The sequence below is a fragment of the Macaca thibetana genome, chromosome 10 (genome assembly GCF_024542745.1).
Source record: "Macaca thibetana thibetana isolate TM-01 chromosome 10, ASM2454274v1, whole genome shotgun sequence".
Classification (NCBI taxonomy): domain Eukaryota; kingdom Metazoa; phylum Chordata; class Mammalia; order Primates; family Cercopithecidae; genus Macaca; species Macaca thibetana.
Genome location: NC_065587.1, coordinates 68,362,866 through 68,388,878, shown reverse-complemented (window position 1 = coordinate 68,388,878; position 26,013 = coordinate 68,362,866). Strand labels below are relative to the sequence as shown.

Here is a 26,013-nt window from a genome sequence, read left to right as displayed (position 1 = left end):
TCCTCTCTAGGCAGGTAAGCCTCAGTCTGCCTCGTGCCAGAAGCACAGAGTATACCTCTTCCCCATGCCTTTAAAGTGTCCCCAGTAAGATTTCTGAAAGGCAGCTGCCTGGACAGCACAGCCACTGGGCTCCTCCTGGACTCCCCCCTGACGTCTGGCTGGTTGGTTTGCTTAACAGAAAAAAAGCCCACCACAGCGGCTCTGCCTCAGCCCTTTTCCTCCCCTCCTCCTGGTTGGGGCACTGGAGGTTGTAACTGCATTGTACCTTTTTAAAACTTCAGGGCCGGGTGCAGTGGCTCACGCCTGTAATCCCAACACTGGGAGGCCGAGGCGGGCAGATCACCTGAGGTCAGGAGTTCGAGACCAGCCTGGCCAACATGGTAAAACCCCATCTCTACTAAAAATACAAAAAAGTTGATTAATCAAGCGCGGTGGCCCATGCCTGTAATCCCAGGTACTGGGAAGCTGAGGCAGGAGAATCGCTTGAACCCAGGAGGCAGAGGTTGTGGTGAGCCGAGAACATGCCACTGCACTCCAGCCTGGGTGACAGAGTGAGACTTCGTCTCAAAAAAAGCAACAAAAAAACTTCATATTTTCCTGTTGCCTCAACATCCCACCAACAGGCCATGAACACTTTGCCCAGGTGAACAGGTACCTGTGATAAGGCTGGTCCCTGCCACAATTTCCCTTCTCGCCCTCCTCTACTGTGACCTAGTGACATTCAGACATACCAGTGAGATCCCCTTTTGCTTGTGTCTTTCACCCTGAGCCCCAAGAAAGGCACTTGGCCATGGGTCTCCTTCTGTAGGACCTATGAGTATAATAAATCCTTTCATTTCATATACCTCTCTCTCAAGGACTTTCACCTTGAGTTTAGAATGATCCCATCCTCATCACCAATTGTGTTGTAAAAAGGAAGTTCCCCTTGTGAGGTTTTTTTTTTTCTTGTTTTTAGAGACAGAGTCTTACTCTTTCACCCAGGCTGGAGTGTAGTGGTGCGATCATAGTTCACAATAACTTTAAACTCCCAGGCTCAGGTAATCCTCCCATCTCAGCCCCCTGAGTGGCTGGAACTACAGGCATGCACCACCATGCCCGCCTAATTTTTTTTTTTTATTTTTTGTAGAGTTGGGGTCTTGCCACATTGCCCATGCTGATCTTGAATTCCTGGCGTCATGCAATCCTCCTGCCTTGGCCTCCTAAAGTGCTGGGATTATAGGCACAAGCCACTGCACTCAGCCCCCTTTATGAAGTCGTTAAGGATCACTCGCACACAGCCACAGAAACTATGCTCAGAGAGGCTTATGAAATTACAGGATTTACTATACTCACATGTTCTAGAGAAGGAGGCATGCATGCCACACAGGGGGCCATATGGGAGGAGCTCCGAGGAAGCCACTTAACCAAGCAGGTGAGGAGAAAGGGGAGAGGACAGAGAGAAGGAAGGAGAGGGGAGGACCCCTGGGCAAGTGCCTTTGTTGGGGCTCAGGGTGGTACAAGCAAAGAGCATGAGGGGATTTACCAGTATGTTTGTATGGTATTAGGTCATAGAAGAGGAGGACCAGAGGCTAGGTGCCATGGCTCACACCTGTAATCCCAGCACTTTGGGAGGCCAAGGCGGCAGATCATTTGAGCCCAGGAGTTCAAGATCAGCCTGGTCAACATGGTGAAACCCTGTCTCTACAAAAAATACAAAAATTAACCAGTGTGGTGGCACACACCTGTGTCCCCAACTACTTAGGGGCTGAGGCAGGAGGATCACTTGAACCCTGGAGGTCGAGGCTGCAATGAGCCAAGATGGGGCCACTGCACTCCAGCCTGGGCAACAAAGTGAGACCCTGTTTCGAAAGAAAAAAAAGAAGAAGAAGAAATGGGCCGGGTGCAGTGGCTCACGCCTGTAATCCCAGCACTTTGGGAGGCTGAGGCAGGCGGATCACGAGGTCAGGAGATCGAGACCATCTTGGTTAACACGGTGAAACCCTATCTCTACTAAACAAAATACAAAAATTAGCTGGGCATGGTGGCAGACGCCTATAGTCCCAGCTACTCGGGAGGCCGAGACAGGAGAATGGCATGAACCCAGGAGGCAGAGCTTGCAGGAAGCCAAGATCGCACCACTGCACTCCAGCCTGGGCGACAGAGCAAGACTCCGTCTCAAAAAAAAAAAGAGGAGAGCCAGAAGGAGAACCTGGGCAGAATGTTCATAGTCTATTTGTGGGGATGTTGAGGCATCATCTGTAAAATAGGTTTTTAAAATAAGTTTAAATTTTTACAATACGGTAACATTTCACAAAATCATAGCATTTACTTTATCCCACCTTATTTAAAATTGATTCCCTTGAGGCAACTCAAAAAATTAAACCCAACAGCATAAGAAAAACAAAAGAAATAGAGTTAAAGGAGAAAATTAAAATAAGATAAAACAACCCTTGGTTGAGGACCACACGCATACCCCATGCTCTAAAGCCTGTCCTCTTGCTAGAAATGGGCTTAGTTGTGGCTCTGGCTTTTTAGCAGCCAAAGCACAAAGGAAAGTGAGACCTGGTGCCCAATCCCATGGGTCACAGTGAAACCACCCAGAAGCTCAGAGGTGTGGCCTGAGAGCAGTTTGCCCCAAGGGCTCAGATTGAAAGAATGCAATGTGAGAGGTATGCCACATCTTCATAAATAAAGCACAATTCATATGCCTACGAAGTCTGCTCATAGGTCTTTTTCTTGTAGCACTAACATTATGGACCACCGATTTGCCCTTCCATTCAGTCATTCTGCATTTATTGAGAGCCTGCTACATCAGGCCCTGGCTGGGTACTGGGGATACTGAAGTGAAAAACACAGCTGACCATCCCTGCCCTCAAGAAGCATCTTGTTAAGCGCTAGAGACAGACACCAATCACATAGATAGATGTGAAGTTACACCTGTACAAAGTGCTGTCAAGGCGAGGTCCATAGCATTAGGAAAGCATGGAAGAACCAGCTTCAGGGTGAAGCTTCTGCCCAAGCCCCTTATCCACAACAGCACCTGCATTGACCTAGCTCAGCTGAAACCCCAGGAGTCATCCTCCCTGCCCCACCAAGCCCTCATATCCAGCCCCTTCACACATCTTGCAGCTCCAATTCCAGAACAGATCTGGAGGTTGGGTGCAGTGGGTCACACCTGTAATCCCAGCACCTTTGGGAGGCCAAGGCAGGTGGATCACCTGAGGTCAGGAGTTCAAGACCAGCCTGACCAACATGGTGAAACCCCATCTCTACTGAAAATACAAAATTAGGCGGGCGTGGTTGTGCATGCTTGTAATCCCAGCCACTTGGGAGGCTAAGGCAGGAGAATCACTTGGACCCAGGAGGTGGAGGTTGCAGTGAGCCAAGATTGCACCATTTCACTCCAGCCTGGGCAACAAGAGTGAAACTCCATCTCGGGGAGGGCAGGAGTAGGGGGAGCAGAACAGATCTGGAATCCTTACACTGCTTATCACTTCCCCTCCATCCCCCTAAGCCAGGGCACCGTCCCCCTCCTGCTCCCGCTTCCCCTCTTGCCCTGCAGGGTCTTCTATACAGCAGCAGAGGGGTCCTCTCATGCTGTCTGATCATGTCAAACCCTGCCCTCAGCACTCCAGTACCAGCCTGTCTCATGCAGGTGAATCTAAAGACTTTCCCATGGCACTGCAGGGTCTGGCTCCCTCTTCCCACCCAGCCTCCTTTCCTGACACTGTGCCCATGCTCCCTTAGCTCTAGGCTCACAGGCCCTCTGTAGTCCCTGCACACATGAACATGCACCCACCTCAGGACCTTTGCACCCGCTCCCTTCATTTATGACTCTCGTCCTATGTCCTCTCCTCCAGAGCGTTCCCTGACCACCTGTCTAAAATAGCAGCTCTGCCCTTTCATTTTCTATCTCCCTGCCCTGGTTTGTTTTTCTTAGTGCCCATTACCACCTAACAATATATGTAACTGTTTCTTTCGAGATTCTTTCTCCCTCACTGGCCCATGAACTCTAGGAGAGCAGCAGCTTTGCCTGATTCCTTGCTGAATCACTGATGTCTAGCACAATGCCCTGCACATAGTAGGCAATCAATCAATATGGGCTGAATTACTGAGGGGTTGATTGTGTCATGGAAACTATGTGAGCAAAGCTTCTCTGATCTGGGAGCTAAAGAAGGTTGAGTAGGGGTGGCCTCGGTGAAGACAGACGAGAGGAGAACATCTCAGGCAGCAGGAGAGCTTGTCCATGGCTGCCTGTGGGTGGGCATGTAGCACACACATCACACTGCAAAAAGGCCAGTGTGGCTGCAGTGTGTAGAGCAAGAGCATGTGTGAGCCAAGGCTCAGGAGACCTGTGGTGGCCACCACGAGGGCAAGAGGCCAACAGGTGGATGTGAGCTTTCAGCTTATGAGAGCAGAAGTTAGCTGCAGAAAGGCTTCCAGCAAAGGAGTGATATGATCTGACAGGTGTTCAGCAGATTCCAAAACAGCCCTGCTTGAGAGTGGCCAGGTTCCCTACACCCCACACAACAGCACATTATTCCCTCCAGCTTAGAGACCATCATAGTAATAAATTCAGCAGTGATGCAGCAAACATGGTGCACCATGGCATAGCCTTTCCAAAGTCCAGAATTAACACGTGACCATTGACTGGAACATCGTGACAGAATATTTCTCAAGTTTCACCTAACGACAAAAAGACCAAGAAGCAGCTGTCAGGGATGCCGTCATAGCTTCAGCCATCACTGCAGGAGGAGTCATCAGAAAGTAGAATGTGGAAAATGGAGTGGGAAAGATGTCTTGTAACTAGCATGCTTGGAGCCTGGGTGGCCACTCTGTAGGGGCTCCCTGGATGATTAAACAGGGAGAAGGAAGTGTGGAAGAGTGAGTTCTGAGGTTCCAGCAGCTCTCTTGGGGCTCTATACTGAAGACTCCCTTATCCCTTCAGAACCCCTGTGCAGCACTCTGAGCACAAACATAGTTGCTTCTCTCCAGATAATAGAGCCACTAAACGTAAACCTGCAGACCCCTTTGCAAGGTACATCTGGGGGCTTGAGGTTTCTCCCTTTCCCCCACAGCTGCAGAAACTAGAATGCCACTAGTATTGTCTGAGACTCTTCCTGACAGTCCCCCAACTCAAGAAGGGTAAAACCAACCTCCAGAAGAGAAGCAGGGACTCTGGTTTCCTCACAGCCACTGGCAACCCTAACTTCCTGTTTCTCTTTGTATTTCTGCCTCAGATATTCTCCCAGGAGTACATCAACCTCTTGCTGTCCATGTATTTCTTCGTGCTGGGAATCCTGGCCCTATCCCACACCATCAGGTCAGAAGGCATCTCTCTGCAACATTTGAAGCAGCTTTCTCGGGAACCAGTACAGGGTCTTGGATGAGAACATGACTTTTGGCATCACTCAGAGCCAGGTTTGAATCCTGGCTATAAAACTCAAGGGACTCTTTCCCCTGCACACTGTAGATGACTAGGACAAGAACAATGACCTCTCTGGGCCACAGTTTCCTTATAGAAATGATGAGGATCTGGTGGGTGTTTCCACCACCACAGCTGTTGGGAAAGTGATTTGTGAGCAGTAATGTCATGTTAGTTGTGACAGTACTCAGGTGAGTAACACCAGTACCACCTGCCGGGTGTTGTGGCCTAGCTGTGTGCTAAGCGTCATGCTGGGCCTCTCACACATGATCTTGTTTCATAAGGAGCCAGAGGCAGCACAGTAAAAAGTTAGGAGCGTGGGCTCTGGAATTTGACTACCTTTGAGTCCAGACCCTGCCACTTAATAGCTCTGTGATCTTGGGCAAGTTACTTAATCTCTCTGGCCTCAATTTCCTAGTGAATGTGGAGAAAATAATAGTACCCTTCCCATGGGGTCATGTGGAAAGCTTTAGCACAGTATCTGGCGATATAAAGTGTTCAGTAACTATTAGCTGTCACTGTCATTATCTGTGTTAACCTGCCAGACAACCTTATATGGGTTGCTTTTGCTTTCACACCTGTATGATAGTCATGGAAACTGAAGCCCAGAGAGGTTAAGAAATTTGCTAGGATCACACCGCTAATAAGCAACAGAGCCAGGATTCAAACCCAGGTGTGGTCCAGAGCCCATCCTCTTCCCACTGCTACCTTAACTCAAACTGCCACACACTCATGTCCTTTCAGTGGGGAGAGTGGTTCATTAGGGGGGTTGCTACTTGTGTTTTGGACAGGCCAGTTCTCCACTCTGCAGGACTATCCCACACATTACAAACAGTTGGCATCCTTGCCCTGCTCACCAAATGGGAGTTGCATACCCGTCTTCCCCAGCTTGTGACTACAAAGATGTCCCAGTATGTTTCTGTCTACCCCGTTGAAGAGGTGCAGCCTCAGGCTGAGAAACACTGATAGACCAAGAGGTGGCCAGGGTTCCCAGAAGGAAGGAACTCAACTTGAACTTAGCTTTCTTTGAAGGGTAGGAAACCTGGAAGACATACAAAGGAGGGAGAGGTCAGGTGCTGGAAAGTTTGTGCACATTGAGGGCATAGGCAGAATCTGCTCCCAAAAGCACTGAAAGCCAATATGAGGCCAGGTGGTGGCTCACCCCTGTAATCCCAGCTCTTTGGGAGGCCAAGGCGGACAGATCACGAGGTCAGGAGATCGAGACCATCCTGGCCAACATGATGAAACCCTGTCTCTACTAAAAATACAAAAAAATTAGCTGGGCTTGGTGGCACATGCCTGTAGTCCCAGCTACTCAGGAGGCTGAGGCAGGAGAATCGCTTGAATCCGGGAGGCAGAGATTGCAGTGAGCCGAGATCGTGCCACTGCACTCCAGCCTGGTGACAGTGTGAGACTCCATCTCAAAAAAAAAAAAAAGGCCAATATGAATGTGACTTCATTCTTCTAGGCACACTGGCAGGACAGTGTGGTAGTCAGGAGCATGGGGTCAAGAGGCAGGCAGCCTTGGGACCAACACCTGGTGCTGCCAGCTCTAATTTGTGTAAGTTACTCAAGCTCTGAGCATCAGTTCTTCTACCTATAAAATGGAGAGACTGCAGATACCTCTTCAGAGGTGTGGGGAGGGTCTAGTGAGCCCCAGGCTGTAACATTCCTAGAGCACAGTGCCAAGCACACAGTGAGCCTAGTGGCTGGCCCAGGGTTACATAGCTGGGACTTCACCTCTTGTCTTCCAACTGAGGTCATTGTTGTCCTCACCTGCACTGATTCTTCACCCACAAAATTTTATTCTAGCTAGCTTGGGAGAATTCTAGTCCAGCCCTGCATCCTGAAAAATGGAGGCCCAGGCAACCTGAGTGACTTGGACCCAACCAAGATAATGGCAGGCCCAGTCACCCTTGCTCATAGGACATACCTGTCCTTTCGTGGTAGACCTGGGGTGGGGTGGGGGCAGTCACTTCCAGACATTGGGTGTCCTTTCCCATGCTGATTAGGATCCTCCCCAACTCTAGCCCATCCTACCCTAGCATCTGTGAGAGGCTTGAGACCCCCAGGTCTCGCCACAGCCCAGCCTCCACTTCAGAGAGAGCCCAGTGTGTTTTGAAAGCCACTGTTAGGCTGTTTGCTGAGGAACTGATTATTTAACATTATCGCAACAACCCTACAATGAAGATCTTATCTCTACCCAGCTGTCTAGGCGCGGTATTATGAACCTTTATCATCTCGACACCAAAGACTTTTTTTCCCTTTTAGAACAATAACTAAGGGACATTGTCCCAATTTCTTATAGATGATTAATCTATGTCAAGAAATAATTGAGGCTGGGCATGGTGGCTCACACCCGTAATCCCAGCACTTTGGGAGGCCAAGGCAGGTGGATCACCTGAGGTTAGGAGTTCAAGACCAGCCCAGGCAACATGGTGAAACCTCATCTCTACTAAAAATACAAAAAAGTAGCCGGGTGTGATGGTATGCCCCTGTAATCCCAGCTACTCGGGAGGCTGAGGCAGGAGAATCCCTTGAACCCAGGAGGTAGAGGTGGCAGTGAGTCAATATCGTACCACTGCACTCCAGCCTGGGTGACAGAGGGAGACTCCATCTCAAAGAAAAAAAAAAAGAGAGGGAGGGAGGGAGGGGGAGGGGGGGGAGAGAGAGAGAGAGAGAGAATTGATTATCTTTTAGCCACTTCATAATTTTTATAGATAGATATTATCAACAGAAAATTAAAAACCAACAGCAGCTAAAAGTGCACATGGTAAAATGTATGAGTGACTAGAAACTAACAGAAGAATCATTTTCTTAATGAAATTTAGAGCAACAAAATTTGACCTGGGAAAACCATACCTTTTAAAAATAATGGATCGGCTGGGCATGGTGGTTCACACCTGTCATCCCAGCACTTTGGGAGCCCGAGGCCGGTGGATCACCTGAGCTCAGGAGTTCGAGACCAGCCTGGGCAACATGTTGAGACGCTGTCTCCACAAAAAATACAAAAATTAGCCAGGTATGGTGGTGTGTGCCTGTGGTCCCAACTACTCAGGAGGCTGAGGTGGGATGATCGCATGAGCCTGGGAGGCAGAGAGGTTGCAGTGAGCTCTGATTGTGCCACTGCACTCCAGCGTGGGTAACAGAGTGAGACCGTGTCTCAAAAATATAAAAATAAGAATAATGGATGGCTGTAGGCAGAAGGGATACTCACCATATGGGGCTAAAAAATTTGATGGGGACCAAAAACTGTCAGATGAAGGAAATCATTATTGTAAAGTTAACATGGAAAAGAACTGAATCCAGTGAAAATAATTTTAGTAAGTAAGGGATTATTTGATCATGCTTTTTAGAAAGTTGGTCCACTAATTAAATTGATGTTTCAATTAAATTGAGTTTTCTTAAATAATTTCTCAAGGAAAGGCTACAGTGTTGTTAGAATTTTGATCAGCTGCCTGTATCCATAAACTTAGACCTTCCTCAGGATCCGAACAACAGATCCAAAGGTTTAAGACAGGGAAATTGGGCTCAGAGGGGTTATGTGACCACCAGGATTCACAGCTGGTAAGGGCAGAGTGAGGTTTTGAGCTCAGGTCTGTCTGACTCCAAAACCCCTATTCTTTACAGTTTTGGCAAAAGTGAAGTTGGGGGAGCTTAAAAGAGGGTGGGCTGGCCACCTCCTGTCATTGAGCCTGTGGTCTCCTGGGGACTGGCAGAGGAGAGGCCTGCTGAAAGGCTGTAGAGAGCTGCACCTGAGCTGTGTCAGCACAGGCTGAGGTTCTTAGGATCCCCTCCACCTCCACTACCACTTCCAAGCCCACATTAAGCCTCTTTGGGAACAAACCCCAGCTGGGGTATTGGAGGAAGGCAGGGGCCACAGCCTGCCTTACCTTGTGTAGTCACCAAGATTCAAACCCAAGACATCCTTCCTGCAAAGGGAACCTTGGCTTACTTCATCATCTGTGTCTGAGCTCGTGCCCCACCCAGCTGACCTTAGAGGGAGGAAAAGCCCAGAAGGTCCAGATCTGCCACCCCAGAGGAGGAAGCCATCCTTCCTGCAAAGGGAACCTTGGCTTACTTCATCATCTGTGTCTGAGCTCGTGCCCCACCCAGCTGACCTTAGAGGGAGGAAAAGCCCAGAAGGTCCAGATCTGCCACCCCAGAGGAGGAAGCCACGTCACCAGTTTCACTGACCCTGCCTTCCACCCCCAGGGGAGAAGCGCACCAGGATGTGGCTTGTCAGTGGGAAGGAATGACCTTTACGTTTGACATGAGCCATCAAGGGCCAGGAAGAATCTCTGCCTGCTACAAAAGTCTGCATTCAGAGTCATTCAGTAAGCATTTAGCAGATGTCTAGCAGGCACCAGGCATCTTCACCCCAGGGTAGGGTGAAGATGATGAGACAGGGCCTCGTTCTCAAGTCCACAGACTCAATGCTAGCCTAGTCGCTTGACTCTTCCCCTGTGTAGTGCTGAGCAGCCTCTCTTTTCTCAGAATAACAGACACCAATCTGGAGACTTGCTACTTGAAGTTGAAGCTGCAGTTAAGTTTATAGGGTACCAAGTGCTCATTTAATCCTCTCAGTAGCCCTACAAGAAAGGTGTTATAGCATTCCAGATGAGGAACAGTTGCACAGAGCAGTTAAATAACTTTCCCAAGATCAGACCACTAATAAGTGGCAGAGTTAGGATTTGAGCCCAGGAAGTCTGGCTCCAGAGTCCGTGTCTTTAACTGTCACACTCTGCTGGTTGAGAAACTGAGCACCAAGCTCCTAAGGAAGAGGCCGGCTAAGATGGGCAAAGGGCTTAGCTCTTCAGCCTGCTTTTCTGCCTCTGTCCATACCTGCACTCACACCCTGACTTCAGACTCCCCCAAAACTGATTCAGCAAACTAATCTGAAAGTAGCTTCCAGTCACCCACCCAGCTTCTGCCTCCCACCGCCTCAAAACCCTGTTGTGGGAGCCCATTTCCAATTCTGCCCTTACACCTGCTGTGCTTCTGTTCACAAAGCCCTACCATCATTCACACCACAGCTCTACAGGCTGGGAGGGATCAGCTCTTTGAAAAGTGGAGAAATGGAGGGCCAGAGATGGTTTTTTGTTTTTGTTTTTGGAGACGGAGTCTCGCTGTGTCGCCCAGACTGGAGTGCAATGGCACAATCTCGGCTCACTGCAACCTTTGCCCCTGCCCGGTTCAAGCGATTCTCCTGCCTCAGGCTCGTGAGTAGCTAGGATTACAGGCTCCTGCCACTACGCTGGGCTAATTTTTGTATTTTTTTAGTAGAGATGAGGTTTTGCCATGTTAGCCAGGCTGGTCTCGAACTCCTGACCTCAAGTGATCCGCCCACCTCAGCCTCCCAAATGTTGAGATTACAGGCGTGAGCCACTGTACCTGGCCAGAGAGGGTTCTTGAATCTACATCTTACTCCATGCCACCAGGGTCTTTAGAAGAGAGTTCCCATCGAGCCTTCCGGGCACGGTGGCTTATGCCTGTAATCCGAGCACTTTGGGGCGCCGAGAAGGGTGGATCACAAGGTCAGGAGATGGGTATCATCCTGGCTAACATGGTGAAACCTCATCTCTACTAAAAATACAAAAACAATTAGTCGGGCATGGTGGCAGGTGCCTGTAGTCTCAGCTACTTGGGAGGCTGAGGCAGGAAAATGGCATGAACCCGAGAGGCAGAGCTTGCACCACTGCATTCCAGCCTGGGCGACAGAGCAAGACTCCATCTCAAAAAAAAAAAAAAGGGAGTTCCCTTTTCCCTCCCTTTTTCACTGTGACGTGGGTACTTCCTGGCCTGCCTCATTCCTGCTAAAGACTCCATGCCAAGCGAAGCATTCGTCCTGCCTTTCATATCTTCATAGCAATGCTCTGAGACAGGTGGTATTGTTAGCCCTGTATACGGGTGAGAAAATTGAGGTCCAGGGAGACAGAGCCATTGAAATGGTCTCCCACAGCTGCATGGCAGAGCAGGCCTCAGGGCTGGGCCACCCAGGCTTGTAGCCACTCCACAGTACGGCCACGAGGCTGGGTCAAGAGGCCGTGGTTTGCTTATCTTGCTCTGAAAAAGGTCCAGAAAAGGTCTCTGCTTCCTGCCTGGCTGGGAGGTGGGGCATGCTGGGTAATCAGAGAGAATGCTTCTGGAGACAAGGCCAAGCTGGTCTTAAACAACTGAGGCCTTGTGGAAGGAGTGAATGTGATGGTGATCCTGCCCAGGGGCTATGATTCATCTGGCTGATTGATTCCAGCTGAGTCTGTAAAAATCTCAGGCCTGCTGTTGGAGAGCAGAATGTCAAGTCATGGAGTGGGGTGGGGGTGACTGTCAGGTCATCAACTTGATAGGCCTGGAAGGGAGTCCACAAATATGCTTCTTGACAAGGGACTCATATAGGTGGCATGTGGGCCAGACTTTGGGATCCTGTGCTCTCCCAAAAATGGTATTTTGCCTGAAAGTCTATCTGCTTCTGCTTTGCATTTCTTTGATGTTAACAAAAAGGCAGTACAGAAATCACTATGAGGGCAAAGACCTAGGTTTGAGTCTCAGCCAAGATATAGGACCCCTGTGTGACTCTGGGCAAATCACTTACCTTTTGAGGGCCTTTGTTTTCACATCTGTAAAGTGGGAACAATAACACCTACTTATCAGGACAGCTGTAAGGGTGCCAGCTGTAAATGGGGCAGGGGAGCGTTAAGGCTGACTGCCCACGGGGGCTCTGTTTGCCGACTTGCTTTGTCTTTCCTTCCAGCCCCTTCATGAATAAGTTTTTTCCGGCCACCTTTCCAAATCGACAGTACCAGCTGCTCTTCACACAGGGTTCTGGGGAAAACAAGGAAGGTCAGTGCTAACCACTTTCCCTGTAGTGTGCCTTGGGTATCTTCCTCTGCCATTCCCTTTGTCTCTCCAATATTGGGGTTCTCCAGTAGAGCGAATGATGGAAGAAGTGGGCTCTGGAATCTCATGGCCTGGATTCACATGCCAACTCTGCTACTACCTAGACATGGGACCCTGGGTGAATGCCTTACCTCTCTGAGCATTGGGTGTTTTGTTTTGTTTTGTTTTGTTTTTCCCCATCTGTAAAATGAAAGTGTTAATCTAGGACCTCCTTCACAGTCATGTTGTTAAGATGGCGAGTCAGTAAGTGGAAGCATTCAGCATGCTGCCTGGCTCATAGTAAGCACTCAGTCAAAGTTGGCCTTCGTGATTATTTTATTCGTATATATTTTTAGTGTAATCAGTGCCTCACCTAAGGTTTGAAAAGGGGGTTCCACAGCTCTTTTTCAAAAATAAAAACTGACCAGAAACAGTGTCTCATGCCTGTAATCCCAGCACTTTGGGAGTCCAAGACAGGATGATCACTTGAGGCCAGGAATTTGAAACCAGCCTAAGCAACATAGTGAGACCTCATCTCTATAAAAAAATTAATTAAAAAAAAATGCAAACTATGGGGAAGTGTGGAGATCCTGGAATTTGCAGGTTAGGGAATGGATTCAAATACTGTAACAAGATTATCAATGGCTTGACCAAATAGCAGGTATTTCTTTTTTGTTGTTGTTTTTTGTTTTTTGAGACAGAGCCTTGTTCTGTCACCCAGGGTGGAGTGCAGTGGCGCCATCTCAGCTCACTGAAACCTCAGCCAACTGAGTAGTTGGGATTACAGGCCTGTGCCACCACACCCAGCTAATTTTTTTTGTATTTTTAGTAGAGATGGAGTTTTGCCATGCTGGCCAGGTTGGTCACAAACTCCTGACCTCAAGTGATCTGCCCACCTCAGCCTCCCAAAGCACTAGAATTATAGGCGTGAGTGAGCCACCACGCCCAGCAGGTATTTCTCTCCTGTAAAATACTGAGCATGTGAAATCTAGCTCTTTTTTTTTTTTTTTTTTTTTTTTTTTTTAGACAGGGTCTCACTCTGTTGCCCAGGCTGGAGTGCAGTGGCACAATCTTGGCTCACTGCAAGCTCGACCTCCTGGGTTCACACCCTTCTCCTGCCTCAGCCTCCCGCGTAGCTGGGACTACAGGTGCACGCCACCACACCCGGCTAATTTTTTTGTACTTTTAGTAGAGATGGGGTTTCACTGTGTTAGCCAGGATGGTCTCCATCTCCTGACCTCTTGATTCGCCCACCTTAGCCTCCCAAAGTGCTGGGATTACAGGCGTGAGCCACCATGCCCGGCCATAGCATTCTGTCTTACTGGTGCCTAGCACATGCTGTCTTGTCCCTAATCGGCAGCAATTTTATGTGATTGCTTTGTGCATCTCTAAGGAACCTCTATCAAAGAAACAATTGTTGATTTTTTTTTTTTTTTAAGGTTAAGCTTGGGCCAGGTGAGATGGTTCATGCCTCCCAGCACTTTGGGAGGCTGAGGTAGGTAGATGACTTGAGATCGGGAGTTCCAGACCAGCCTGGCCATCATGGCGAAACCCCGTCTGTACTAAAAATACAAAAAAAATTAGCCAGGCATGGTGGCGTGTACCTGAAATCCCAGCTACTCGGGAGGCTGAGGCAGGAGAATTGCTTGAACGTGGGAAGGCGGAGGTTGCAGTGAGCCTAAATCGCGCCACTGCACTCAAGCCCGGGCGACAGAGTGAGACACTGTCTAAAAAAAAAAAAAAAAAAAAAAAAAAAAAAAAAAAAAGACTAAGCTTGGCCAGGCGCGGTGACCCATGCCTGTAATCCCAACACTGAGAAGCTGATGCAGGAGGGTCGCTTGAGCCGTGGAGTTGGAGGCTGCCGTAAGCCACGGTCACACCACTGCACTCCAGCCTGGGCGACAGAGCAAGACCCTGTCTAAAAAAATTAATAAATAAAATAGTAAAAAGGCTAAGCTCGTACCACAGAGTCTTCAAGGTCCCACACCCTATCTATCTCATGCTCCGCCATATACAGCGCTGGCCCTCGGGTCAGGGTGGTGTCATCACTCCACTGTCCAGCCAGAGGAAAGGAGAGGCATCCATATCCCGGGTCCATTTAGCTATAAGAGAAGCTTGAAAATGACCGTGAGTCGGCCTCATGTCCAGATGGAACTAACTCATCAGGGTGCGGAGCTCCAGTCTTCTCTTTCGGCAAGGAGAAAGCATTCGTATCACTTCTTGCTTCTCAAGCCCTACTGTTTCAGCGATCCTCATTGGAGAGGAATCAGCAGTCAACAAAACAGTGGGCCAAGCGCAGTCGTGACGTGGCGTTAAGAGAGCGGAAGTTGTCAGATTTCACCGGGCCGTAAAGCGCGCTGGCTGTGTCATCTTCCGGTTAGCGACAACGGCTCTGACCGTCCGGCAGTCCGCGTGGCGCCCGCACTGGCCTTCCTGCAGGGGACTCTACCGGAGCTTTGCCAATTCCGTTTGTTTGCCTGTTGTCGCCCGCTTCACCCTGGATCATGTTCAAGAAGTTTGATGAAAAGGAAAGTGTGTCCAACTGCATCCAGTTGAAAACGTCAGTTATTAAGGGCATTAAGAGCCAACTGGTAGAGCAGTTTCCAGGTATTGAACCATGGCTTAATCAAATCATGCCTAAGAAAGATCCTGTCAAAATAGTACGATGCCACGAACATACAGAAATCCTTACCGTAAGTGGAGAATTACTGTTTTTTAGACAAAGAAAGGGGCCTTTTTGTCCAACTCTAAGATTGCTTCACAAATACCCTTTTATCCTGCCACACCAGCAGGTTGATAAAGGAGCTATCAAATTTGTACTCGGCGGCGCAAATATTATGTGTCCAGGTTTAACTTCTCCTGGAGCTAAGCTGTACCCTGCTGCGGTAGATACCATTGTAGCAGTCACAGCAGAAGGAAAACAGCATGCTCTGTGTGTTGGGGTCATGAAGATGTCTGCAGAAGACATTGAGAAAGTCAACAAAGGAATTGGCATTGAAAACATCCATTATTTAAATGATGGGCTGTGGCACATGAAGACATATAAATGAGCCTCAGAAGGAATGCATTTGGGGGGCTAAATGTAGATATTGATTGTGTCGTACGTGTGTTTGTGTCTGTGTGTGACAGCGTGAAGACAATGCCTCTGTGGTTATGCTAAATAAGTTTAACAGATACTTTATAGAAAACAAATCAGGGTGCTCTTACCACAGAGGAAAAAACAAATTAGGGGACAAGCAGTAAGCAGTCGGCTACACTCTGGAATGTGAAAAGAATGGCTGGACTCTGTGACTCCCGACAAACTCCACAGCCTCTAGTTGTCTTCTTAGGAAGCTTGGAAGCAATCAAGAATGGTCTAACATCAAGATGTCTACCACAGGGCCCTCTACAAAAGCAGCCTCGGGGACTCTGGCCTTTCCTTGAGACCTGCATCTCTTCCCTTCTTCATCGCCTGCTAGTGAACTAAGGCTGCCACTAACCTTCTTCATCCTTTGGTGGCAAAGTAGAAAGATTCCAGAATTAACTTAGACCTTTCTAAAGACCTGGGTTCAGTGGCAGCTGGCATTGACTGAGTACCCGCTATGTGCCAGGCACTGTGCTGGAGGCATTGTAAGGACTATCTTACTTATTCCCCACAGCAGCCCTCAGAGGGGATGCTGTTGTCCCCTTTTTACACATAAGAAAACTGAAGCTCAGAGAGGGAACTGCCTTCCCCAAGGTCACCCAGCTACAAGTAACAAAGCCTGTGCTTGTAACACCAAAGACCACTTCCCGCTGACCCTGTGCCAGGCTTGTTTCTCTGGGCCTCCATTCCCTCCTGTAGGAAATTGGAGGGGTTGGAGTGGCTCCAGTGAGCGCTCCCCTTCCTGAAACTCATACTAATCTAGGGCAGCCAAGGCTTAGCCCCCCCCCCAGCCTGTGAACCTCTCGCAGTGCCCATAGCCATGCCCTCCTCCATCCAGGGGCTGACAGGTGGGAGGGGTAGCCCCGCCCCGGGGAGTGGACTTACCTGGCCTCTCTGCTCAGAGATCATCAATTATGAATTTGACACCAAGGACCTGGTATGCCTAGGCCTGAGCAGCATCGTTGGCGTCTGGTACCTGCTGAGGAAGGTGAGTAGCCGGGACCTGGGCAGAAGGGGAGGATGGGGTTGACAGGGCAGGGTGGGGCACAGCAAGCTGGTCTCACTCCCCACTTTCCTCAGCACTGGATTGCCAACAACCTTTTTGGCCTGGCCTTCTCCCTTAATGGAGTAGAGCTCCTGCACCTCAACAATGTCAGCACTGGCTGCATCCTGCTGGGCGGACTCTTCATCTACGATGTCTTCTGGGTAAGTCAGGCAGGGATACCAAGGATGTCTGGCTCCAGGACCATCTCATCTTCCTACTGCCCTGCCTGTCTGGCCCAAGTGGCAGTCATCTGATAGAGAAGAGCTGTTTTGGGCTGAAGTTCCAGAACCCAGAGCAAGTCCTCTCTGGGCCCATATGTGAGATGGAGCCAGAGAGAGCAGATTCTACCTCTTTCTGAGAGCACACTCGTGCCCAGTGCCTTCCAACCACCTGCATATCTTCCTTGCCAGTAGGGGTGTTACCTAATCCCATGTCTCCTCGGCAAGGGAGTTGAGACTCAGAGAAGTTCAGGTAGGGGTGGAAGAATGTTGATGAATGGGCCCAGCAAGGGCATTGACCTGGGTGGACAGGCCATCTGTGCTCAGCTGCACACCAGCCCTGGCCTGTGATGCCTCTCACATTGACTCTGAGAGGCATCGCAGAGGGACTGAGGTCAGCTTGACTCGGGCACCCTTTTCCTGGCCCCAGGCAGCCTCTTTCTTCAGTGGGTGGCGCTGGGGGATTTTATCACTTGGGAGGAACAGAACTGTGAACAAACATAGGCTGCCTGGCTTGGGCCATCAGAGGTCCTTTCTATACTCCCTCGAATTTCCCCTCTTTGTTGCCCAGAACCAGTATCAGTGGCCACTTCACCTCAACTTCAGATCTGTACCGGAGCCCCTCCCAGCTCCCCTCAGATTCCAGGCAACAGCACTTCTAGAAGCCCAGGGACAGCCATTCTTCCCCCACAGCCCCTTACTTCCTTCATACTGCTCTTTTCTCCTTCTAGGTATTTGGCACCAATGTGATGGTGACAGTGGCCAAGTCCTTTGAGGCACCAATAAAACGTAAGTGACCACCTCGCCATAGGGAACCCCTCCCCTACCCCTGCCAGGCCATACCCCCACAGCCCGTTTCAGTCAGTACATCGCCCTATCTCTTCCCCATGTACCTCTTCCTCCTGTGGCTCTCCAGCCTGGTTTCCTTATCCTCATTGATTCATCTGACTGTGTTCATCATGCCCAGGCCCCGGCCTCTGGCCACTTGGTCATGGTGCAGCATGGTGTGAAATGAGGCAAAATGGGAGCAAGCGTAGAGGGAACTGTTTAACCCAACCCGGGGGGCACATGCAGGGGCTTTCCAGGAGAGAAAACCTCTAAGCCGAGACCTGTAGCACCCCTCACTGGGGTCCCCTTGGCACCTGAGTGTCAGGTGCTATCTATCCCGTGCCGCTCAAACTGCCTTGGTTTTGTTCTTCAGTGTATCCACTCTTTATAAGTAATAGAAAATCCACCTACAGGTTAAGCGTCTCTAATCCAAAAATCTGAAATCCAGAATGCTCCAAGACCCAAAACTTTTTGAGCACTGACATGACACCACAAGTGGAAAATTCCACACGTAAGGACTTAACAAACTGTTTCATGCAGAAAATAGCATTTTAAGTATTGTATAAAACTCTTTTTAGGAGGCTGAGGCGGGAGGATCACTTGAGGCTAGCAGTTCAAGACCAGCTTGGGTAACAACAAGACCCTATCTCTACAAAAAATTAAAATATTAGCTAGGTGTGGTGACACACACCTGTAGTCCTAGCTACTTGGGAGGATCTGAGGCAGGAGGATCACTTGAGCCTGGGAGACCCAGGCTGAAGTAAGCTATGATCATGTCCCTGCATTCCAGCCTGGATGACAGAATGAGACCCTGTCTCTCAAATTTATATGTATATAAATATATGTATGTATATGTATACATATATAAAACTACCTTCAAACTATATGTATAATATGAATTTCATGTTTAAACTTAGGTTGTATCCCCAAAATATTTCATTATGTATATGCAAATATTCCAGAATTCAAAAAAAGTCTGAAACATTTCTGGTCAAACCATTTCAGATACGGGATACTCAACCTATATAACTGTCTTTAAACGGGGAAATTTTGTCATCTCACACTACAGCAAGCCCAGGGGTAGAAGGCTCAGAGTGGGTTAATAACCCTCTCTTCACCAAGAGCGAAGGTTACTTCAGGAGCATTCTCAGCATGTCCACCTGCCCCTTAGGTCATCCCTTCATGGTCCCAAGATAGCTGCCGCAGCTCCCAGCATTGACTCCTCACATAGCCATGTCCAGAAAAAGAAAGGGGAAATGATGTCTCAGGGAGGGATGGTTTTCCCCAAATCTCCCGTGCAGCCTCTCTCATACTTTATTGGCCAAAACTGGGTCACAGGCCCAAGTCTAAACCATTCACCAGTGAGGGGGTTAGGAAACATGATTGGCTTAGAGTTTAAGCTTTAGACTAGTGGAGAATCACCTCCTGGGATTACAAGGCTCAAAGAGGGGAACAGAATCCGTCAGGCATGCTAGCAAGGAAGAGAGGAAGATGCTGCCGGGAGGGCAGGCAACAGTGAGCATGTGCCATGAAAGCACTGGCTCGTGGCGACAGGCAGTCGTCGGGGGAGATTGGGGGAGATTCCACTCAGGGAATCAAGAAACAGTTGTCTTTCTCATGACTCACTCTCCACCACTGTGGACAGCCTTTCTCCCTGCGTTGGGGAGAGCTTCATGGCCACAAACAGCTCCTGAATTCTGTGGTTCCAGCTTAGTGACCCCAGAGGAAAACAGGTTTCTCCCAGCTTTGGCCTCAATAAACCTATAAGGCCTGGCCTGGCCCGTGAGCCAGACACTCCCACTGGAGAAATGGAGGATCGCGATGGACAGGCCAGGGTCACTGCCCTCTCCAGTGCCTGGAGGCAGAGTATTAGAATTGGCAGCCCCCCAGAACCAAGTGTACAAGGGGAGGGCAGTTCTCCAGAGCAAGGGAACAGATGCTGGGCCAGCCGGAGCAACAGCTTTTCCCCACATGCCTTGATGGATGAGTCCGGAAGTGTCGAAGCCCAGAGAACCCAGCCAGAATGTCAGGAAAATCTTTTCTGGGTCATGAAGGATGAATACACATTTCCCAACCATGCAGGGGCAGTATGGGCATTTGAAAGATAATGTACAGCTTCAGCAAAGGGCTGGAGGCAGGAAGGTGCATGGAGGGACCTGGGAGCAGAGAATCAGGGAGTGGGCGTAGCTGAGTTCAGGGAAAAGAGGCTGGAAAGAGGTAGGCAGAGGCCAGATTTGGGAAGCCAAGGATGCCTGTCCAAGGAGCTTGGACACTGCCCGTAGGCCACCGGAAGGCTCCGAGCAGCAAAGTGGTGCTGTCATATTTGGTTTCTGATACTTAGGGTCTGGTTTTCCGGGCTAGGGGGAAGACCCACTGCCTTCTACTGCTAGGACTAGAGCTCAGTGGCAGAAAGGCAGAACAGTGAAGTGCACATATGTTGAAGTCAGGCTGCCTGGACTTGAATCTCAGCTCTGCCATTTGCTGACTGTGTGGCCTTGGGGAGACTTGTCCTCTCTGAGCCCTGGTTTCTAGAACTGTAAAATGGAGACTATAGTCTCTGCCACTCAGAATTGAATGGTACCAGGATTGAGAGAGAGAATCTGCAAATCACCGTGCGTTGTACATACAAGGCAGGAAGAGGCAGGCAGGGCAAGGGTACCTATCCATGTATTAGGGAAGCACAAGCTTACCCAGAAACCCTGTGTACCTCTGTGTACATATTGTTGGCCAGATGAAGGTTGCAGTGAGCCAAGATCGCACCACTGCACTCCAGCTTGGGTGACAGAGTAAGACTCTGTCTCAAATATATATACGTGTATATATATATATATATGTATGTATGTATAAAAAATAAAATTTTTTTTTAAATGGCCAGGTATGGTGGTTCACACCTATAATCCCAGCACTTTGGGAGGCTGAGGCAGGCAGATCACAAGGTCAGGAATTCGAGACCAGCCTGACCAACATGGTGAAACCCCATCTCTACTAAAAATACAAAAATTAGCCGGACGTGGTGGCGCACGCCTGTAATTCCAGCTACTCAGGGGGCTGAGGCAGGAGAATCACTTGAACCCAGGAAGCGGAAGTTGCAGTGAGCCGAGATTGTGCCACTGCACTCCAGCCTGGGTGACAGAGCAAGACTCCATCTCAAAAAGAAAAAACATATTGTTGGTCAGAGCTGACCCCCTACCTGCAAGTAAGGAATTCAAGGAACAGGATTTTCCTAAGTGGCTTAGTCTTGCACCACACTTGACCTGTCACCTGGAAAGGCTGCCTCACACAAAACCAGGACTGGATTAGTAAAGAAGGCATGGGGTAGCAGTTAACAGTGTGTACAAATCATCTAATCTTCACTACTACCCTGAGGGGTCCGTTCTGTTGTCTACCCATTTCACAGGTGAGAAAACTAAGGCAGGTAAGTAAACTGTGCAGAGCACAGAGCTAGGGCTCAGACCCACAGACCCACAAGTCAGACTTTAAAACCCACTTGTAACTGCTCTGCTTGCAAGGCCCTATGGATGAAATCCAGTTACAACCTCCTTTTGCTATAACTAGACATAGAGGGAGACGTTTCTCCCTAATCTGTATTTATTCAAACAAGCTATCCAGCAAGATTTCTGAGTGAGGGGCCTTAAGGAATCTGCGGGTGTGTGGCATTTTCTCCCTCAGCAAATACAGAAGGAGCTTATAGCCCAGGCTCACCCTGCTTCAGAACAAGGGCCACCATCTGTCCATACCCCTGTTGTGAGATGGGAAACCTTGTAGATGTTGGCACTGTGTGGCTCTTTTCTTACATACTGGGCTTTAGTGTCAATCCCATTTAACCAAAGTGTTCTATAGCTACAAAAAGGCATTGAAATTGTATGGTTATTTGAGTTACAGCTCAGTAAAGGCATTAAACCTTCAGCCTAGATGACCCGATTCCTCCCCCCTCTAACCAGCTGTGACTCAGATGGAGACATTGCCCTGCATCCTCTCACCACCTCATCCCCCACGTCCCACCCAGAAACACAAATGTGTGAGTTTCATACAACAAGAATGCGGGTTAGGAGTCAAATTAAGCTGGGAATACAAAAATGGGGCGGGTGCCTATAATCCCAGATACTCAGGAAGCAGGAGAATCACTTGAGCCTAGGAGACAGAGGTTGCAGTGAGCCAAGATCATGCTATTGCACTCCCGATTGCAATCCTCATTGCCCTCGGCAATAGAGCAAGCCCCTGTCTCAAAAAAAAAAAAAAAAAAAAAAAAAAGTAAACTGGGCTCCAGCTGACTCCTCACATCCCCGCCTCCCCCTTCAGTGGTGTTTCCCCAGGATCTGCTGGAGAAAGGCCTCGAAGCAAACAACTTTGCCATGCTGGGACTTGGAGATGTCGTCATTCCAGGTGAGCCTGCTAGGCTGGGGGTCATGTGAAAGGCGTGGAGAGAGTATTCTCTGGAGCAAGGGGATTACTGCTAAACAGACAGGCTTACCAGCTTAGAAAGAGAAAAAGTAAGGCTGGATCAGCCCGGGCTCTGGTGAAGGGTTCCACCTTAACATCTATTTACAGAGTGCCTATCAGGTGCCATGCTCCAGGCTGGGCCCTGGTCAGGCGTCATTGAACAAGACTGTCTTCACAGAGCCTCTGGTCTAGGTGAGCAGATGTTGCTCAAGAACTACAAAAATAAAAGTCTAATGACAGACTGAGGTACACTCTGAAAAAGCACATTTCATGACAATCTTAATGGACTGAACCCCTCTCACACACACCCACACGTACACATACCCCTTCCCAGCATCTGCAAGCATCACAGATGTACCAGAATTGCCATAGCCCCCTTGCTCCTCCTCCCTGTGCCAAGATGTCTCCAGGGAGAACACACACGTGGGCTCCTGTGTCTGCACTCTCAGCAGAGGAGCATGTGCATGGAAACCTGCTTGTCTGCAGAAGCTGGCCTTTGAGCCCCTGGATCTGCGTGTGGGTTCTAGTCAGTGTGTCAGTGGGTATGGACACAGGGGCCCCGTCCACAGTCCAAGCAGGAGAGCACATCCTGCACACCCACAGCCTGGCCTCACCTTGGGGCAGGAGCAGCTCAAACTACCAGTCAAGAAAGAGACTAATGGCAAAGCTGAGCTGCCACTCTGAAGGCAGCTGAAGTGACTGAGGCTCAGGTGGTGTGTGTCTGCTGATCTGGGCTCAGTAGTGGGGGCAGTGAACCCAGGGGACGTACTTGTCTTCCTAGTCTCAGAGTCAGAGGGTTAGAAGCTTGCTTAAAAGAAGAAAGTTTTGCTGGGTGCGGTGGCTCAAGCCTGTAATCCCAGCACTTTGGGAGGCCGAGACAGGCGGATCACGAGGTCAGGAGATCAAGACCATCCTGGCTAACACAATGAAACCCCGTCTCTACTAAAAAATACAAAAAACTAGCCAGGCGAGGTGGTGGGCGCCTGTCGTCCCAGCTACTCGGGAAGCTGAGGCAGGAGAATCACTTGAACCCGGGAGGCGGAGCTTGCAGTGATCTGAGATCCAGCCACTGCACTCCAGCCTGGGTGACAGAGTGAGACTCCGTCTCAAAAAAAAAAAGAAAGTTTTAGGCCAGGCATGGTGGCTCACGCCTGTAATCCCAGCACTTTGGGAGGCCGAGGCGGGCGGATCATGAGGTCAGGAGATGGAGACCATCCTGGCTAACACAGTGAAACCCTGTCTGTATAAAAATATAAAAAATTAGCTGGGCATGGTGGCGGGCGCCTGTAGTCCCAGCTACTAGGGAGGCTGAGGCAGGAGAATGGCGTGAACCCAGGAGGCGGAACTTTCAGTGAGCCGAGATCGCGCCACTGCACTCCAGTCTAGGCAACAAGCAAGACTCTGTCTCAAAAAAAAAAAAAAAAAAGGTTTTACCTGGGCACAGTGGCTCACACCTGTAGTTCCAACACTTTGGAAGCCTGAGTGGGGAGGATCGCTTGATGCCAGGAGTTCAAGACCAGTCTGGACAACATAGCAAGACCTCATCTCTACCAAAAAAAAAATTAGCCAGTTTATGGTGGCTCATGCCTGTAGTCGCAGCTACTCTGGAGGCTGAGGTAGGAGGATGGCTTGAGCCCAGGAGTTTAATTAAGGTTGCAGTGAGCTATGATTGTGCCACTACACTTCAGCCTGGGTGACAGAGTGAGGCCCTGTCTCTTAAAGAAGAAGGTCTGGGCGAATTGTGAGACTATATATATATGTGTGCGTGTGTGTGTGTGTGTGTGTGTGTGTGTGTGTGTGTATATACTCCTGACTTCAGGTGACCTGCCCACCTCGGCCTCCTAAAGTGCTGAGATTACAGGCATGAGCCACCACGCCTGGCCGACCCTGTCTATATTTTTTTAAAAGAAGAGGAATTCTTTTAAAGCAGCAGATTAAAGGCTGACTTACTTTCCAGGGCAGGATGCTATTAGCAATTCTGATCACCTAGGGTGATACAGGCACTTCTATTTGTGACAGTTGCATCTTGTGACACATGGAGGTGACACAGAGGCTTTCCCTGTTTTACCAGTGAGGAAACTGAAGCTCAGAAGTAAAGGGACTGATACAAATTCACACACTAGTAAGCAACAGGGCCAGGACTCAGACCAGCGCTGTCCAACTGCGAAAAAGGCTATGCTGTCAGAACTGCTCTTACAGCAGTACTAGCAGTAATAAGATGGTAATCGCAACAGCTACCATTTATCAAGCACCTGTTGTGTACCAAGAATGGTGCTAGGTGCTTTTTATATGTTATCTTTACTTCTCCCAGCAGTCCAGTGAGATAGAGGGCATTCACATTTTACAGATAAGGAAACAGGTTTGACTTGCCTGAGACCATGGGGGTGTGGGCTTGCACCCATGTGTCTTCATAATTTGCAGTGCTGTGAGGCAGGGAGACTTGCTTCCCCAGTAGAAGGCATCTCCGTCAGAAAGAAGAAATGGAGTCCTGTAAAGCATTTGACTCACTCTCCAGGGCACGGTCTGTCAGGCACCCCCACAAACTTCCCCCGTGTCCTTGTCATAATTTCTGGGCTTGAGACAAGCACAGGGTATCTCGGCATATTTGTCCTTCCCCCACCTTCTATATATATCCCCAGTAGTCCCAAAATCACAATAAATGTAAGTTGATCACAGAGTCTCAGTGGAGCGTTGCTTGGAAGGCCAGATGCACTTTATGAGTGAGAGCCCCGGCCGGGCGCGGTGGCTCAAGCCTGTAATCCCAGCACTTTGGGAGGCCGAGACAGGCGGATCACGAGGTCAGGAGATCGAGACCAGCCTGGCTAACACGGTGAAACCCCGTCTCTACCAAAAAAATACAAAAACTGGCCGGGCGAGGTGGCGGGCGCCTGTAGTCCCAGCTACTCGGGAGGCTGAGGCAGGAGAATGGCGTAGACCCGGGAGGCGGAGTTTGCAGTGAGCTGAGATCCGGCCACTGCACTCCAGCCTGGGCAACAGAGCGAGACTCCGTCTCAAAAAAAAAAAAAAAAAAAGGAGTGAGAGCCCCTGGCAGAGCTCTGACTCTTGGATTAGCTGGAGAACACTTGTAGAAATCAGCCGCCAGGGGGCGCTGAGTTCCCAGTTGTTTCCAGAATAACCAGTTGTCTGCTCTCTCCCCAACCAACTCCCTACTCCTACAGAGTATTCATCGAGAACTAATTCATTTCCCTCTTTAAAATTAATCATATGTTGACAGGCAGTGCTGCTTTTTTGGTTTTTTTTTTTTGGAGATGGAATTTTATTTTGCTCTTGTTGCCCGGGCTGTCGTGCAATGGCACAATCTAAGCTCACTGCAACCTCAGCCTCCTGCATAGCTGGGATTACAGGCATGTGCCACCACACCCAGCTAATTTTGTATTTTTAGTAGAGACGGGGTTTCACCATGTTAGGCTGGTCTTGAACTCCTGGCCTCAGGTGATCCACCTGCCTCAGCCTCCCAAAGTGCTGAGATTGCAGGCGTGAGCCACCGTGCCCGGCCAGGCAGTGCTTCTTATCAATGCCTTCCTTGAAGTAAATGAGACTCAGAGCCCAGTGAGGGAGGCAGACACACAGGGTGTGTGTATAGCACAGGGGCAGGACTGCTTGGCTGTGTTTTGGGGATGCTTAGACTTCTGGGATGTCTCTCTTTTTTCTTTTTTAGCAGAACCATTGCTTATAATTGGCTTGGTTTTGAAGTTTCAGAGTGAGGTGGGTAGACTGAGGTAACCCTCTCCTGTGCTCCTGTGGAGCCTTCAAATGGCCTGCTACTTGCCCCTCCTTCCCCATCCAGCCACACAGCTGCCACAGGGACCGTTTTCAAAATCTGTTTAGGTTGTTCTGCTCAGAACTCCTCCAGGGCATCTCTTCACTGAGGATAAAGACCCAACTCCTCCCCATGGTCCTCAGGGCCCTGCAGGGCTGGTCCATCTCATCTCCTGCCGGTGGGCAAGCTGCCTTAGTGGCCCCTCAGTCCCTGCCACATCTCTGAGCCCTCTTTCTCCAGGACCTTTGCACGTGCTGTTCTCTCCTCCTGGCATGTGGCATTTCCAAGAAGCCTTCC

General features: G+C 49.5%; 3 protein-coding genes across 4 annotated transcripts in view; all 3 read left to right on the top strand.

Annotated features, from left to right (window-relative positions):
* Positions 1 to 26,013, top strand: part of LOC126964308 (cytochrome c oxidase subunit 4 isoform 2, mitochondrial) — a 393,425-nt gene that overhangs the window by 285,409 nt on the left and 82,003 nt on the right. The gene's annotated exons all lie outside the window — the stretch shown is intronic.
* HM13 (histocompatibility minor 13) overlaps positions 1 to 26,013 on the top strand; it is a 182,831-nt gene that overhangs the window by 146,248 nt on the left and 10,570 nt on the right. For both annotated transcript variants that reach the window (XM_050807168.1, XM_050807169.1), the window contains 6 exons: positions 5,220 to 5,302; positions 12,156 to 12,244; positions 16,307 to 16,392; positions 16,485 to 16,610; positions 17,399 to 17,456; positions 21,795 to 21,878. In XM_050807168.1, coding sequence (XP_050663125.1) covers positions 5,220 to 5,302; positions 12,156 to 12,244; positions 16,307 to 16,392; positions 16,485 to 16,610; positions 17,399 to 17,456; positions 21,795 to 21,878 — 526 coding nt within the window. The remainder of the gene's footprint in view (positions 1 to 5,219; positions 5,303 to 12,155; positions 12,245 to 16,306; positions 16,393 to 16,484; positions 16,611 to 17,398; positions 17,457 to 21,794; positions 21,879 to 26,013) is intronic.
* MCTS2 (MCTS family member 2) lies at positions 12,255 to 16,300 on the top strand. Its single transcript, XM_050807336.1, has one exon. It carries the CDS (start codon positions 14,785 to 14,787, stop codon positions 15,328 to 15,330), a length of 546 nt encoding a protein of 181 aa, XP_050663293.1. The 5' UTR covers positions 12,255 to 14,784; the 3' UTR covers positions 15,331 to 16,300.